General features: G+C 39.6%; 1 protein-coding gene across 4 annotated transcripts in view; it reads right to left on the reverse strand.

Annotated features, from left to right (window-relative positions):
- Nucleotides 1-395: 395 nt before the first annotated feature.
- Nucleotides 396-18,333, reverse strand: part of LOC148853094 (glucan endo-1,3-beta-glucosidase 6-like) — a 48,633-nt gene continuing 30,695 nt past the window's right edge. For all 4 annotated transcript variants that reach the window (XM_088946647.1, XM_088946649.1, XM_088946648.1 and 1 more), the window contains one exon: nt 396-1,706. In XM_088946647.1, coding sequence (XP_088802773.1) covers nt 587-1,706 — 1,120 coding nt within the window. In that variant the 3' untranslated portion in view covers nt 396-586. The remainder of the gene's footprint in view (nt 1,707-18,333) is intronic.

Consider the following 18,333-nt stretch of genomic DNA (forward strand, 5'->3'; position numbering starts at 1 on the left):
TAGACATTTAAATATTTTATTTAATTGTTCACTAAAAAACAAAGCAAATTGTTCAATTCAGCGACTTCAGACGTTACCAAAAAGCTCCTTAGGCTATGTTTGGTTTAAAATAGGTTATGTTTGACTTGAGGCTATGTTTGGTTTGAAGGAAAAAGTAGGGAAAGGAAGGGAAAGGTAAGGAAACCTACTTTTTCCTTCAAACCAAACACAGCGAAAAGGAAAGGTAGCAAAACAGACACAAGATTTGTAAAGGTTTCCCTACCTTTCCCTACTTTTTCCTTCAAACCAAACATAGCCTAGTTCATTTTGATGCCCCTTTCAGGAGGTGAGCTATGGCGCTTATATGACACTATTATAGCATTTCTTGCAATGGTTTAATAAAAGAGACACAATAGTTACCAAGCCAAAAAACAAATTGAGTAATTGACTGGATAATCTCCATAAATCAGAAGCTGAAAAAGGAAATATCTCTCATTAAACAACCTTGTATTTATATTTCCTACCCCCAGGCCCCATCCATCCATTCCCAATCTCAATGACAAGAAGACTTAAAGAAGATATCTCATAAAACAGAAGCTCAAACTTTTCACAGTACTGTCAACAAAATGAGAAACATGAATAAAACCAAATGAACCTTCTTTCTGAGACATCCAGTTCTCTGCTCGCTACCTCCAATATAAGGTTGGATCATGATCCCAAACCTGCAACTTCCAATTGATGGGTCCGTCTTTGTTATTATTGAAAGATGATCAGGGAACTGACAGGCACTATCAAGCTGATTATTTATCTGGTAATAATTGTTAAATGCATATGAAATATTCCCACGTGCATCCAAATTTCCACATGAAGTACCATAACCAAGGCTTGTGCAGTCAGCTAGTGAGCATGCATAACTCACACTCGGCGCCACTTGTGAGTCATCAAGGTTTGCCTTTGGCGACATAACACACCACTTCTTTTCCAGATAGTGGACATTCTTAGCAGGGACCAAAGTTCCTGAATTCGTTGTCCCAAGATTAAGCATGTACTTGGGCACCCCATCATAGTAAAATATTCCCCAGTGTCGTTCAAAATTACCAGGGGCTATGCTCTTGGCATCCTCATCAATCAAGCTGAACAGATAGGCGTCAATAAGCCCTGGCCTCATTGGAGTCCCTTTCCCAGTAGAAATGTGGTTCATGAACCCCTGGTTGAACCTCTGGGCATAGTCCATATTTGCATTCTTATCTCCATCAGTAGGCCAGCCTATTTCCCCAACAATGATGGGTAAATTACCATATCCATTCTTCTGAAGGGCCCACACAAGGGTGTCAAGGTTTGCATCAAACATGTTATAGTAGGCATTACCGTTGTCAGTGACACGGGCTGTTGTACTGTCAAAGAAGGCATAGTCAACAGGGAAGTTGGGGTCTGTATAGAGGCCCAAGAAGGGGTAGATGTTGACCGTGAAAGACCCTCCATTATCGCTCAAGAACTTGACAATGGTGATCATCAGGTCGTGGATATCACTCCGAAAGTCCCCACCTGAGGGGGCATCTGTTGTGCTCTGATATACATCAGCATTGAGAGGGATGGTAACCTTCACCTGACTGCTCAGACCAGCTTTTATGAGGGCTGATTGAATGTTTTGAAGTGCAGGAAAGGTGGTCGTCAGGAAACTGCCATTGTATGTTTCTAAAAATGGTTCATTCCCAACTGCAACATACCTTTGAAAGGGAGCAGAAAGATGAGGTAAGAAATGGACAAAAGCAATATAGAAGATACCATATTAACAAGAACAAGAATATGGTACTAAATCATCAGAATGAGGATTATATGTAAAAGGGGAATGCTACTTTTTCATCAAAAATCCATCTTTATAGCATATATTTGAGTTAAAACTAGAAATAACAATCATTGAACGGGCAACCAAGATCTAATAAAGACCATTTATTTCATGCTTGATCTGGCCCTGACTGATTGTATGCTGAAAGTGGGATTGGTAACCACCAGGATGACAGTTTTTAACAAGATTATACGAACTCAAGATGCAGTTGTTCAGAACACTCATCAAGCATAGAATAACTATGAAGCAGTCTAACATCATTCTAGAAAAGGAAATCATCTAAAACCTCCTGAATTTATTAACAATGTCTAAAACTTCCCCCAACTTTTAGAAACCTCCAAGGAACTCCTTGTCATCAGGTAACAAATAATATACTTCCCTTGAGGCTCAATTTGGAAGGAGTACAAATACAAATATGCAGTGTGCAAAACCTTGTATTTTGTATGTATTTGTACTCTTTCCAGACTGAGCCTAAGTTATCTTCCGGTTTCATATGTAATTTTTAAATGACAAAAATGACCCTTTACCCACTTGATGTCATCACATCTATCTTTAATGTGACAATATCATATAATTCCATTGTTTTTGATAAGTAATATCATATATAATTTTTATAGGTAATATCATATAATTCCATTGTCACATTTCCTTCAGGTTCCAATACGAAGTAACTCTTAAATGACAGAAATGACCCTAACCCACTTGATGTCATTTCATCTATTTTTAATGTCACATAAATACCCTTAGCACATGTAGACATCTCTCTCACCCCCTCCAAAAAATAAGAGTTCTAGAACTAATATCATAGGCCTTCTATCTGTATTGGTCATTAATAAATACTACTTGTCTATTTTGTTGATCAGTTTTGTTGAGTGGGCTGATTTATGTTGGGCCGATTTACGTTTAGTTTGTTTTCTTTTAAATTAAGAAGTTATTGGGCCTTGGGCCCATTAGTCTTTTATTTTTAAAAGAATTGTAAGTACTTAGTTGAGTTGCCGCCCTACTAGGGGCATCTTTGTAATATCCCATATGTAAGTTAATTATAAATAGAATGACAGGTTGGCGGCTAGGGTAATGCATCACTATCCTAGTCGACCTTCTTCTCCTTTTCTTCCCTTTCCTCTGTCTATTGCTGAAACCCCCAACTTTCTCCTCTTCCTTTCACAAGAAGCTTGGCCGAAATCAGCACATAAGGCTTTCTACTTGGTATCAGAGCAGGTTGAAGGTTCTTGAAGAGATTCACTCCTGCAGCCCTAGATCGGCCGACTACATGGAGATTTAAGAGGCTGATCGAAGCTCTCAGGTAAGCCCAATTTTTGGATTTTCTTGATGGATCTGTATGTTCTGTAGCTGGTCTAGGGTTTCTCATCAGAATTAGGAAAAACTGGAGAAAGGGGAAGAGTCTTGATTTTGTTGGACTCTTCAATTTTGACCTAGGTAGTGGCGCCCTAATTTTTTAGGGTTCCTCTGAGTTTTTTGTAAGGGGCGATTCAAGTTCCATGTGGTTTGGAGGCTTCTAGAGAGGGTGGTTGCTTCTTCTCTCTCTTCTCCCATCCCACCGAAAAGGAATCTTTCATGGGAAGAAAGTCCAGGACACCAAAGGAGTGTCGTTGGTTCCAGAAGGTATTATGTTTGTTCTTGCTGCATTTTTTGGTTGTTTTCTGTACCTCTTTTGAGACACATGGAGGGACACAGAGTTGAATATAAGTCCGGGAATGAAATGGAACCAATGGGAGGAGGTGCTGGAGACCCCTTCGGAGCTGGAACCATTACTACAGTTAGGTTGGATGTTCTTGCTGCATTTTTTGGTTGTTTTCGTACCTCTTTTGAGACACATGGAGGGACACAGAGTTGAATATAAGCCCAGGAATGAAATGGGACCAGTGGGAGGAGGTGTTGAAGACCCCTTCAGAGCTGGGACCATTACTACATTTAGGTTGGATGGTACAAATTACTTGTAATGGTCCCAATCTGCAAAGATGGCCATTGGGGCTCGTGGAAAATTGGGTGGTGAAGAGGTGAAACCCGAAACTGGAAACTCCCGGTGGGTGCAGGAAAATTATATGGTAATGACATGGTTGTGTAATTCTATGTTGCCACATATAAGTAAAAACATTTTATGGGCAAACACTGCTAAGGAGATATGGGATGGGGTTGTAGAAACCTATTCACAAAGGGAGAATGTTGCTAGGGCTTATCAACCGAGAAATCAAATTTTTGCCACAAGGCAAGGAGATAGATCTGTTACAGCCTATTTTTCAGTTCTTAAGACCTGTGGCAGGAGATCGACCATCTAGAGACCTTTGCTTGGGAAACCACCAAGGATGCAGCTACCTATCAAAGACATTTAGAGAAGTATAGGGTGTTCGAATTCCTTGCTGGCCTTAACCCTGAGTATGACATTGCACGACAGCATCTTCTTTCTAGGGACAGTGTCACTCTCTCCCAAGCATATGCCTTTGTGTTAGGAGAGGAGTGCAGGAGGGATGTAATGATGAAAAATCTCAGTTCTGATCAGTCTGCTATGGTAAGTGCTGTGAAATCTAAACAGAATGGCAATGAAAACAAAAACGAAGACAAAAGGGACTTGGTTTGTGACCACTGTAAGAAGCCTAAGCATACAAGAGACACTTGTTGGAAGCTTCACCCACATCTTGTGCCGACCAGATTGAAGAATAAGAAAGGAAATGCACACATGGCAGTTACCGGTGATACTTCGGCCCCCCTACTACAGCTGCTTTCGAGTCTGTTGCAGCTGCTGCAGTAAGGACCGAGCTTGAGAGGTTTGGGTTACTTCTAAATCATAGGGATACAGCTAGTTCAAGTTCAGCTGTAAGCGGACAACAGGGTACAGGTAGCACAGATGGAGCTCACTCTACCTCCTTTGCCCACACAGGTAGTTCACATGTCACTGCAAACTATGTTTCTGCTTCAGGTAAGGAGAGATCTCCTTGGATTATAGACTCTGGAGCCTCAGAGCATATGACCCATTGCTCCACTATTTTCTCCTCTTATCAGCTCTGTTTTGGTAGAGATAGGGTCTCCACAACAGATGGATCCCATGTTCCTATTGCTGGGAAGGGATCTGTCAAGATTAACGATTCTATTTGCTTACCCTCTGTCCTCCATGTTCCTAGATTGAGCACTAATTTGTTATCTGTTAGTAGTTTGACTAAGAATCTGAATTGCTCAGTGATTTTTTCTCCTAGACGCTGTATTTTGCAGGATCTGGATTCAAAGAGGACGATTGGGAGTGGTCATGAAGTGAATGGAATCTACCTCCTGGATGCTCTCCCTCTTCACCAAAGCCATCACGTTTGCAGAGATAGTGAGTCAAAATCTGTGGGTCAGATTATGCTTTGGCACAATCGTCTGGGTCATTTATCCTTTTCTTCTTTGAGTTGTTTGTTTCCAAAATTGTTTGAGTTTGTGAGTCTGTCAAGTTTGAAGTGTGAGGGTTGTGAACTCGGAAAGCATTGTAGACACTCTTTTAAACCAAGTAATAAAAGATGTTCTTCTCCCTTTGATGTTATTCATTCGGATGTGTGGGGCCCTTATCATGTTCCCTCTATGGGTGGCTATCGCCATTTTCTCCTGTTTGTGGATGATTTCTCTCGATATTCTTGGATTTACCTGATGAAATCACGCGATGAAGTACCATCCTTGGTAAGGCAATTCCACCAGATGATACTAACACAGTTTGGGACAAGAATAAAGATGTTCAGATCTGACAATGCTAGGGAATATTTTGAGAGACATCTTGCCTCATATCTGTTGGAGTATGGTGTTGTCTATCAGAGCAGTTGCTCCTATAGTCCACAACAGAATGGTGTTGCACAGAGGAAGAACAGACACATCGTTGAGACGGCAAGAAGCATGATGATCACAACCACGGTTCCGATTCGTTTTTGGGGTGATGCAGTTCTCACGGCAGGCCCTCTCGTGTACTCGGATTCAGGACCCCATTCAGTCTTCCTTTTCCTTAGGGGGAAATGTTTCATATTCCTCTAAGGGCGTTTCGATGTGTCTGCTTTGCACATATTCTTCGCCCTTACCGTTCGAAGCTTGATCCCAAGGCAAAGAAATGTGTTTTCCTTGGATATGCAGAGAACAAGAAAGGGTACTACTGCTATGATCCACTCTCTGGGAACCGGTATGTTACTATGGATGTTACCTTTTTTGAATCTACTTACTTCTCAAAGGATCCTTCTCAGGGGGAGTGTTTTGAGGAAGTCAATAGTCTATCCCTCTCCCAGTTCCAGTTCCTGTGTCTACTCTTATGCTTGACCACCACCCGATGTCACCCACCTTGCCACCTCCTTTGCGTTCCATTTCACAACATTACTCATGGCAGAGACTTCATGAGGCGGTTGATTCCACTACAGCAGAACTCACACCACTTCCTGTCGATCCCTTGGAGACTCCAGATTCGGCTGATATGGATTCAGGTATTCCTCTTGATCCCACTATTTCAATTCCCATTGATCCTAATGACACTGTTACAAATAACCTTGATCTCCTTATTGCTCTTAGAAAAGGAAAGATAAAGTGCATTACTCATTATATCTCACAGTACTTATCCTACAGTGGACTTTCTCCTTCCTACCGTGCTTTTCTCTCTTCTCTTGATTCAGTGTCTATACCCAAGGGTGTTAGTGAGGCTCTCTCCAAACCTGAGTGGAAGACAACTATGCAGGAAGAGATGGAGGCTTTGATTAAGAATCAGACATGGGAGATTGTGGACCTACCAGAAGGCAAGGAGATAGTTGGATGCAGATGGGTTTACACAGTAAAGTATAAGGCAGATGGAATTATAGAGAGGTACAAGGCAAGACTTGTTGCAAAAGGGTACACACAGACCTATGGCATTGATTATCTAGAGACATTTGCGCCAGTTGCAAAGATGACCTCTGTTCGGATACTCCTTTCTCTTGCTGCCTCATACTCTTGGCCCTTGTTTCAACTGGATGTAAAGAATGCTTTCCTAAATGGGGATCTGCAAGAAGAGGTGTATATGGATCTTCCAGTTGGTTTTTATGATAATGCTGAAAAGGGAAAGGTATGCAAGCTGAAGAAGTCACTACATGGCTTGACAATGTCCCAGAGCATGGTTTGATAGATTCAAAAAGCCACTAATTGTTTTTTGCTACACTCAAACTCAATCTGATCACACCTTGTTTGTGAAGCGCAAGGGATCTTTGGTGTCAATCCTAATTGTTTATGTGGATAACATTGTTGTAACTGGGAATGATTTGAGTGAGATTGATAGTCTGAAGAGGAACCTACATAAGGAATTTGAGATTAAGGATCTTGGAGAACTAAGATACTTCTTAGGCATTGAAGTTGCAAGATCGAAACATGGAATTTTTATCTCTCAAAGGAAGTATATCTTGGACCTTCTCCAAGAGACAGGGGAGCTTGAAACAAAGGCAGCTAGCACCCCCAATGATCAGAACCATAAAATCAGTGCATCAGAAGGTGAACCAGTGAAGGACCTTGGAAGATACCAAAGACTTGTGGGTCGGCTACTATACTTGTGTATGACAAGACCGGACATCTCCTATACAGTAAGTGTAGTAAGTCAATACATGCATGCTCCACGAGATCAGCACTGGAAGGCAGTTGACAGGATCCTTGCATATTTGAAAGGACATCCAGGCAGAGGCATATTGTTTACTGATCATGGACAACTTAAGCTAGAGACCTATACAGATGCGGATTGGGCAGGATGCCTTGATGACAGAAGATCAACTTCAGGAGTGTGCACCCTAGTTGGGGGTAACCTAGTCTCATGGAAGAGTAAAAAACAAACAGTTGTGGCAAGATCAAGTGCAGAAGCGGAATATAAGGCCATGGCACATGGAGTTTCAGAACTTCTCTGGGTCCGTTCTCTATTAAAAGAAATTGGTGTACAGGCAGAAGAACCTATGATGCTATACTGTGATAACCAGGCAGCAATCAATATTGCCCATAATCCAGTCCAGCATGACCGTACTAAGCACATTGAAGTAGATAGACATTTTATCAGAGAAAGGGTAACTTCGGGAGAAGTTTGTCTTCCATACATTTCTTCTGATCTACAGTTTGCTGATGTTCTCACAAAAGGTGTTGCAAAGAATAAGCTGGAACATGACCTATGCAAGTTGGGAATGTGTGACATCTATTCCCAACTTGAGGGGGAGTGTTGAGTGGGTTGATTTATGTTTAGTTTGTTTTCTTTTAAATTAAGAAGTTGGGCCTTGGGTCCATTAGTCTTTTATTTTTAAAAGAATTGTAAGTACTTAGTTGAGTTGCCACCCTACTAGGGGCATCTTTGTAATATCACATATTTAAGTTAATTATAAATAGAATGAGGGGTTGGCGGCTAGAGTAATGCATCACTATCCTAGTCGACCTTCTCCTTTTCTTCCCTTTCCTCTGTCTATTGCTGAAACCCCCAACTTTCTCCTCTTCCTTTCACAAGAAGCTTGGTCGAAATCAGCACATAAGGCTTTCTACTAGTTTATTCAAAGCCACACTCACAAGAATACCGAGAAATCAAGCACATTATTGATTTGGTTGTACATTGGTATGTTAAAATCCAAATACTAAAATGGATTGCCTAATAGTTGCAAAGATCTAAAAGTTGATCATGACCATTCATTTAATTCACCAACACTTACATGTTGATTCGCCCTTATGCTCACATATGTAGGTCCAATTTCTAGGGGCACTTTAGGTATATTAAATTATACATGTTTGAAGAATACATTTAGAACAGGAATTTTGCATTCTTTTATTTGCTATTAAATGGAATATCTCTGACAGGGAAAGATCTCTGGAGGTATCTAAAAGTTGGAAAATTTTAAACTATTTTTTTGATAAGTTTAAACATTATTAGTAAAGACAAGGGAAATTTTAGACAATTACATATCCCAGCCAGGTCATTCTCCCAAGCAACCCTAAACACCTACAAGACACCTCTGAAAAATCCACTTTAATTATATTTCCTTGTAAAACCCACTCAAACATACTGATTTGTCTTTCCCCTTATCATAAGAAGAACCCTCCACCTTAGGTTCTGATATACTTCCAGTTAGGTAACTTGTTTTTCCCCTTTCACCAACAAATAACATTACATTCTTATCCCATTCAAGATAGTTTAAGCTATCTAACAATGTAATAGGAATAGGAGCAAACAGATTATCTACATCATTATTGCCTGTCAACTAAGTCCTAGTAACAGATGAAGAGGCTGAATCTTCACTAGCTACCCAACTCCCTCACAAGAAAAAACAGTTCCAATACACTCCCAACAATCAAAGCTAGTGTCTAAACAGTCATACCAACAGTTGTCGCAATTTCCAAGGCCAAAATAACACGCACAAAACATAGGTCAACTATGGCACAAAAAGTAATAGGTCTGTTACATTAGTTGAGACGCCTCCTCTTCACTGGCAATACTTTTACACCTGAACCAACAAAGGTCTTTCCAATATCCAAGCCTTCCTGTAACTTCAACAAAAGTCACAGTGTTTTAAAAGCGCAAGGCGCACGCCGTTTTGAAGCAAGGCGCAAAAATACAAAAAAAAATGCTTAAAAACAAAAAAAAAAAGCCAAATTTTTCAAAAAATGCAAAAAATCAAAAAATATTAACATAATATTAATAAAAATATATACTTAAATTTTAAAATAAATGTCTTAAAAAACCTATTATCTAAAATTAAAATACATAAACATAACATGTAAAGCGTATCCAAAGGAAATTTTAAAAAATAAAATCAAACATATAAAATATTTTCAAGCATGTAAAACCCACAATCTCTTTTTTTTTCCTCAATTGCATTACTTCAAGTAGCTAGTGTGATGTAAAACATATTACATTCCTAATTCTAGCCCAAACAAGTTTATGTTAGGGTCTTAAATTCTTAGTTCTCTCACAAAAATAATGATTTTATAATTTTAATTGCTTTTTAAGAAGATATTTTATTAGGATGAATGAATGAACAACATTAACAAATAGAGGGTTCTCGGAGCCCTCGGCCCAGCCGCTAGGTTCAAAAAATGCAAACAAGTGAAATTTTCAAAAGGTGCATGCTTGGGCTGAGGCGCAAGGTGCATTAGGCGCACCAGGCGTGTGCCTTTTGAAAGGGCTGCGCCTAGGACCTAGACGAGGCACATACCCTAAAATGCGCCTCACCTGTGCACCTACGCGTGCCTGAGGCTCGCCTTTTAAATGACTGAGTCATACAACTTCAACAAAGATCACCCAGACTTTTCCCAGCCTGATACACATCAAACCCAAGACACAAGTCCTCAAACACTTGAGGATCACAAGGATTCTGTAGGTTCACACTCACGATTGAGGATACCCAGAAACACCACAAAGAAAACCACCTCACAAGCCCTCAACTACGCCCACATCAACAGAAACCCCTTGGTATCAATTCCCAAGGAGAAAAAAAAAAGAGAAGAATCCTACCTTTGACCAGCACAAGAAAAAAATCCCTTTTTTTCTGTATCCAATCGATCCAAGGAAGAAAAAGAGAGAGAAGCTGCAAGAAGGTTCGATCCAATCAAGGAAACTGCTCCAATACCATGTTTCCTAAGGCAGATCCTGAGGAAAAGAGAGAGAGGAAGAAAGATAGAAAACAGAATATTGGAGGCAAAAGAATTGAGTGGGCAGCAGCTCTATTACTTGTTATATTAGGGTGAACATCACCACAAGTGAAAGAGTAAACAACCCCTAAGGAGTGTTTATGTTTTATTTATAGATTTCTTTAGGAGGCAAGGTAGTTTTATCTTTTTACTATGTTTATTAAGGAAACTCTTGTCCTCATTTTACCATAAGCAGGGACATGATTTTTTTTTTTGATACCTAAGCGGGGACATAATTGTAATCTCACTTATTTAACAATCTATTATGAGATATTGTACTTTCCTTGGTGGAAACCTGGTTACATGGAAAAGTAAGAAGAAAAATGTTGTAGGTAAATCTAGTGCTGAGGCTGAGTATTGTGCTATGAGTAATATTAAAGGTGAACTCATGTGGTTAAAGAGCCCTCTGCAACAGTTTCCTCTTCCTATCTCTTCTTCTCTGTTCTGTTCTGCATACAGGTATATATAGCAACTCTAGTAAGACTCAGTAGAGAGGAGAAAGGAGAAGAATGAATCCAAAAGTCAAAGTGGCAGATGCTCTGCTTTGATTTATATACTAGAGAATGCCCACCTGTACTAGTAAGTATGGGGCTAGTATTCTGATATTTTTTTTATTCATCTATTCTGATAAATTTTGTTTGACACCCATTTTTTATGTTGTAAATTTAGATTATTATTTTATTTGATATTTTTTTGTTATATGTAAATTTGTTATTTAACTTAAGAGATTAAATCAAGTTTTATTTCTAAATAATAACCCACTTTATGGATACTATGTTATCTAAGATGAGAATTTGTTTTTTTTTTCTTTTCTTTTTACTGGAGGTAACTACCGCTAACCTTTTTGAGAGTGGAGGTACCTAAAGAAGGAAGCTTCGGTTTGAAAGTGTGAGTAATTTATCAAAAAAAAAAAAAAAGTGGGAGTAACTACTTTTGAGATGTTCTTTCTTGAGACAATTAGATGCCACTTGTCCAAGGGAGACGCTCTCTAGTCTGAGGGCTTTCCTTTCATATATTAGATTAGGGTATCAATATGAAGTAAAATGACATTGATGCCCTTAGTTACAAACAGAATACAAAAGAGAGAAAAAACACTTTACCCAACAACACCTCCCCTCAAGGTTATTATTCCCCCCCCCCCCCAAGGAGGGGCAAGAAAGTAGGACTGAGACTTTAGAAAAGACATCGATTTCTTTGATAGTAAAAGAAAATTTTATTAAAAGAAAAAAGCAGCTAATAACAACCACAAGAAGTGATAAGGTAGCACTTCCAACTTCCCCAAAAACTAAACAAAGAAAATAACAAAAGATACATCTATGAAACTCACGCCACCTCCTAAATAACTATCCTTAAAACTCTATAATGAACAAATTTGGGCAAGAAACTCTCGCCTGCATCAGACCCCCTCGACCCTACACCTTAGCACCCCAATTAAACATCCCTATCACAAACCACTTCCTGCCCTTGTTCTGCCTCCATCACACCAACATCTTGATAACCTCCATAGTTATATTTGGATTTGTACTTCCCTTGCTCTACATCCACCACTTTTAAAGCAAATTCATTGCCTCTCCCCCCTTACAGCTCTCTGCCCCCCCCCCTTCCTTTTCCTTAGTAGCTCTATTTTTCTCAACTTCTCCCTCATCTTGAAATGTTGAAGAAATAATTATCCTATTCACGTCTTGGTTGTCTTGACCTTCCCCAATAAAGACCCTTTGATTCGAAGCTTTGAGTTTTGTCCCCTTTCTCTTGTACAACCTTGTAAATCTGTTACTAGGGCCTGCCCTAATAATTTCATCTTTTCATTGCAAGAAGACCTTGTTGACATGGACAATATGGAAACTACTTGAAACTCTGGATTTCTTCAATGCCGCTAAATCTTCAACAACTTCATCGTTGTTGCTTTCTAACCTCCTTTGACCCAAGACTATACCTAACTTTCCAATTACCAATTCAATAAATCAATGAAAAAAAAACAATTCAATAACAAAGGGATCATTACCTCTCCCTGAAAAGCAATCCTCATTCTTTTTAGTCAAGATTCCTTTAGATAAATTAGCAACGTTCCCCTAACTATCAACTTTATCTACCTTCTCTGCATCAGCACCCCCCTCTACATCACCAAGGGAGACAAAAATGCACAATCGAAGCAAGTCCTCTCATCACATCCAATACCTAAGCAATGAGATTTGTCCCCAAATGTAAAGGGAAGACCGCTTTCACCAAAGTCTTTCTCCAAAACAGCTAAGGCAAACCCAGCTACTGGCCTTGTATCCGCTCCTCTCATCAACAGTACTACATCTTGATCCTATGCTAGCATCATTCTCTCAAGTTGCAACAGTTTGATTGAAGGAGGCTGACTTACCCTTACTGGCGACCTTGAGGGCAATCAAGACAAGTTCCAAAGTTAAAAATGCTTGGGGCAACATAATTCTCTTAACTACACCCACCGCTTCTAACCCCTATTACTTCAAAAAATAAGGACTTCTTACTCCAATTTCACCTATGATCTTTTCTATTTTTAAACAGCCCTTTTACTTTCCAGCAATTTCAAACCTAATAATAACCCAATTCTAGTCATCTTTCCTTTTCTCTTGTCTATCAACCACCACCATTGAATAAGAACATAGCAACATAGCAACATGTCCCAATCTTTGATTGCCTTACTATTTGAGCTCAATCCAACCTTTAACTCCCCGTCTTTTCTCTATCAAGCAAATTCTTCCCAGGGTTTTCTTGAACAAACTTCATCACTACCCACTCCCAATTATCGGTCTCCGATCTGCCAACTTTCAAACCTTGCCTCCCATGCTACCACTTGAAACTCGCTCTTGGTCCTCAGTCAAAAAATCAACCTGTTTGAACAATTCTCCATTTTAGAAAAGGCACATCCATGGATATATAGACTCTCTAAGAGGATAAACCATAGCACTTATACTCTTTTGGGTAGTAGGATATCCAAGATACATGGAATAGATTGACAATCAAGCTTACCACAAGATGGAGTCAAATCATGAACAAAACAACTACATCCAAAGGTCCAAACAGGAATTAAATACAAAGGGGACTGGGGGAAGAGGAGCTAATGTGGGGTGCTGAACTAGAGAATGCAAGATGGCATCCAATTGATCAAGTATGCAAAGATAAGCACAACATCCACCCAAAACATCTTCAGAACATGCATGTGGAACACAAGCATTCAAGCAACCTTAAGGAGAAGTCAATTTTTCCTTGGACGAGCTAGTGAATGGTCCCATTTTGAGGAAAAAACTAATTCACATCTTCTCAAAAGTATTCTCATGAAATTGTGTAAACACCATTCTCTGAAAATCTTCTATTACTTTTGGAACTTCATCTTGCAAATAGAATAAACAAATCCATGTATAGCACAAGTTATCATCAATAAAACTTATAAAATATTTATAACCTCCTTTATCAATAATAGATAATAGGACCCCAAACATTAGAGTGGAGAATGTAGAAAGGAAAACTTGCTCTTTTATTTGTTCTTCTAGAATGCTTGCTTGAATGACATGTTGGACACTAAAGGGGTGACACAAAAACAAACATAAGCCACTCTAGAAACAACACCTTTAAAGAGAGAAAGAGACAAATGACAAAGTCGACAATGCCATAACATTATTTGGTCTTTATTACAAGAACTAAGAGACCAACTCATTAGACTAGTAGGATTATTTGCCTTCAGATAGTTGCATCTTCCAAAACGTAGAGACCATCAACTACACACCCTTTACCAATTGTCCTCCTCAACATCAATGTGCAGCAGATGCAGCAATCCTAAAGAGTTTTATCGAAAAAGATCGCATTTATGACTTTCTTGCAGGACTCAACGCAGAATTTGATCAAGTTAGGGTCCAGATTCTCAGCAAAGAAGAGGTATCATCTCTAAATGAGACTATTTCTCTGATTCGTGTTGAAGAAAGCCGTAGGGAGGTTATGCTTGAACCCCAAGTACTAGAAGGTTCAGCCATGGCTACAAGGATGGAACACCCGAAATACTAAAAGGAATGAAGACAGACTTGTCCTCTACACAGGACAACAAGGAGTCTCTTTGGTGTACCTATTGCAAGAAACCAAGGCACACCAAATAGAAGTGTTGTAAGCTGAATGGTAAACCATCGAACAGGGAATGGGGCTACTGAGGAGGACAACAGAAGAGTCAAAATCAAGCTAACTTCACCACGAATCAGTCGAGCCAAGAAAAGCCTCCAGACAAGACCGAGTTCAATGAGGAGATCGAAAAGTTAAGGGGGCTTTTGGGATCGTTGGAGAAACCTAGTGGTGTAGGCTCTCTTGCAATCTCAAGTAAGTTTTCTATTCCTCACGGACTAAATGTCTCAGATGAACCTATTAGGGATTTATGGCTTATTGACTCGGGAGCCACAGATCACATGACTCACTCCTCACTACATTTTAGCATTTATACCCCCTACCCAAGCAATCAAAAAATAGCCATTGCAAACGGTTCCCTTACTACAGTAGCTGGCCTTGGGGATATCCATATTAATCCATCACTTACACTAAAAAATGTCCTTCATGTTCCTAAATTGTCCACTAACCTGGTATCCTTCCAAAAACTCACCCATGACATGAACTGTAATGTGCTTTTCTATCCTTCTTACTGTATATTTCATGACCAAGATTTGGGGAAGAGGATTGGACTTGCTAAGGAGAAGAATGGTCTCTACTATCTTGAAGAAGCATGCAAATCAAATATTGTCCAGGATAAGTTATCTCTGTCATTCCTTTCATCATCCAACAAAGACACCATTTGGCTTCACCACTTTAGATTAGGACATCCATCTTTTGGAATTCTGAAAAATATGTTTCCCTCCTTGTTTAAAGGATTGAGTGTTGAATATTTTCGTTGTGATGTGTGTGAATTTGCAAAACACAAGTGTGTGCCCTTTCCAATCAGTAACAAGACAAGTTCAGTCCCATTCTTTTTTATCCATAGTAATATATTGGGACCCTCCACAGTTGCAAATGTGTCTGGCTCACGATGGTTCATCTCTTTCATTGATGATTGCACTAGGGTCTCTTGGATCTTTCTTCTTAAATCTAAATCAGATGTAAGTAGTGTACTCCCAAATTTCCATAATATGATTCAAAATCAGTTTGGGGTCAGAATCAAAAGATTTAGATCGGATAATGCACGGGATTATTTCAACCAAACTTTATCCCCACATTTTCAAAAGGAAGGGATTATCCATGAATCCTCCTACATTAATACTCTACAACAAAACGGAGTAGCAGAAAGGAAGAATGGTCATCTACTAGCTACAACCCAAGCCCTACTTTTCCACCAGCATGTTCCAAAAACCTATTGGGGGGAAGTTGTGCTTACAGCCACATACATTATAAATCGATTACCTTCGAGGGTGCTGGGATTTAAAACACTAACGGAAACACTTTCTCAATTTTATCCCGATCTACGTACAACAAATAATCTCACCCCAAGAATCTTTGGATGCACTGCTTTTGTCCATGTCCATAGCCATAATAGAGGGAAGTTAGATCCAAGAGTCGCCAAGTGTATTTTTGTGGGTTTACTCGTCCACCCAAAAGGGTTACAAGTGTTACCACCCACCTACCAAAAAATTCTCTCTATTGATGTCACTTTTGAAGAAAAAACACCATATTTCACTCAACCTTATCTTCAGGGGGAGTCCTTGTCATTCATTAAAGATAAGGACAAGAGATTTCTTCCCGCTTGGTCTACCTACAGTTTCTCAACACCCAAACTCAGCATCTATACCAGTTCAATCCGTATCTGCACCTATCGAACCATCTCAAACCAAACCAACTTCTTCACCCATTCATACCAGACCCATGACAGAGAATGATGAACTTTGTGACTCTATGAGATTGCAGGTATATTCAAGAAGAAGAGGCCAGGATCCTAATCTTGTGCAGGTTCAAGATTCAACTCCTAATCCTGAGAATGAGGTAAATATAGTTCTAGAAATTTCTTTTGAATTAGCATCTGACCAAGATCTTCCTATTGCCCTTAGAAAAGGCATAAGAGAATGCACTAAACATCCCTTATATCCCTTAGCAAATTTTGTGTCCTTTAAAAAATTCTCACCATCACAGAGGAGTTTCCTAGTTAGTCTAAACACCATTCATATTCCTAATACTTTATCTGAGGCATTATCTGATGAGAAATGGAAAGATGCTATGAGAGGAGATGCAGGCTCTAGATAAGAATCAAACATGGGAAATTGTTGACCTATCACCAGGAAAGAAACCCAGGGGCTGCAAACGGGTTTTCACAGTAAAGTACAAGTCAGATGGCTCTCTAGAAAGATACAAGGCAAGACTCGTGGCAAAGGAATATACACAAACCTATGGTGTTGACTATCAGGAGACATTCGCTCCAGCGACTAAGATGAATACGGTAAGAATTTTGTTGTCACTAGTAGCTAACTTCGATTGGTACTTGGAGCAATTTGATGTAAAGAATGCTTTTCTTCACAGTAATTTAGAGGAGGAGATATACATGGATATTCCCCCGGGCTTCAAAGGAAATCTAAAAAGAAATAAAGTTTGCAGGTTGAAGAAAGCACTATATGGTCTCAAGCAATCACCTAGGGCATGGTTTGGAAGATTTACTAAAGTTATGCTTGCCATCGGATATAAACAAAGTCAGGGAGATCATATACTCTTTATAAAGCATTCGGATGCAGGGGGAGTCACGGCTATTCTGGTATATGTCGATGACATAATTGTGATAGGAAATGATGAAAAGGTGAAGGAAGCCTTGAGAAGATGCCTAGTCAGAGAATTCGAAATAAAATAACTTGGGAGATTGAAGATTTTCTAGGGATTGAAGTAGCTCATTCCAGAGAAGGCATCTTTATCTCACAACAGAAATATGTAACAGATCTTTTAAGAAAGACAGAAAAGTTAGCATGCAAACCATCCTCCACACCGATTGAGCCAAATCACAAATTGGGAGAAGCAAACGAAGATTCAGCCGTGAATAGGGAAATGTACCAAAGATCAGTAGGAAAACTTATATATCTTGCCCACACAAGGCCAAACATAGCATATGCCGTGAGCGTGGTTAGCCAATTTATGCACAACCCGAAAGAGGTTCACCTACAGGTGGTCTATAGGATACTAGATTATCTAAAGGCTAATCCTGGCAAAAGAATCTTGTTTAAAAGAAATACTAGATTAGCCCTAGAGGCATACAACGATGCAGATTATGCAAGCTCTCCCGTGGATAGGTGGTCCACTACATGTTACTGTATGTTCCTTGGAGGAAATTTCAAAAATTTCCTATGGATTAGCCCTAGAGGCACACCATGAAGGGATGAGAGATCAATCATATGGATAGCCAAACCCTGCAGGTAGGTAGGGTGAAATTTCAAAAAATTCTCTCCCATATGGGAATCACATTCCCTGTTTTAGAAAACTGCATTTTTAAGGATCAATCTTGAACCTAAACTGGACCAGATCTAAAACCAAAAGGTAGGAGAGGGATGTACCTGATACGGAGTAACAGTAACTCCCAACGAAGGTGTTCATGCCCAAGGAAAATGCCAAAGACTGCTCCCACTGAAGATGACAGCGTAGGGTGGAGCAGAATCAGCAGGTGGTTCTTTAGCAAGAACCGAACTCTTCAGCAAGAATTCAATGGAGGGTGTGTGAGCACGACTTCAGATCATCTTTTCACCAAAAACTAATATCAAGAACCTTTCTTGATCGCTCCTACAGGTGGAGATCGAACTGGCAATGGTGGCAGCAATAGGAGGCAAGAGCAGAAGATGGCGTCAGTCTAACTGGAGTTGTCTTCGCTCTTGAATCTATAATCTGATTGGGTGAATTAGGGTTCGCCTTCC

This window comes from Nelumbo lutea, chromosome 5, assembly GCF_056320005.1.
Source record: "Nelumbo lutea isolate HS-2025 chromosome 5, American lotus-T2T, whole genome shotgun sequence".
Classification (NCBI taxonomy): Eukaryota; Viridiplantae; Streptophyta; class Magnoliopsida; order Proteales; family Nelumbonaceae; genus Nelumbo; species Nelumbo lutea.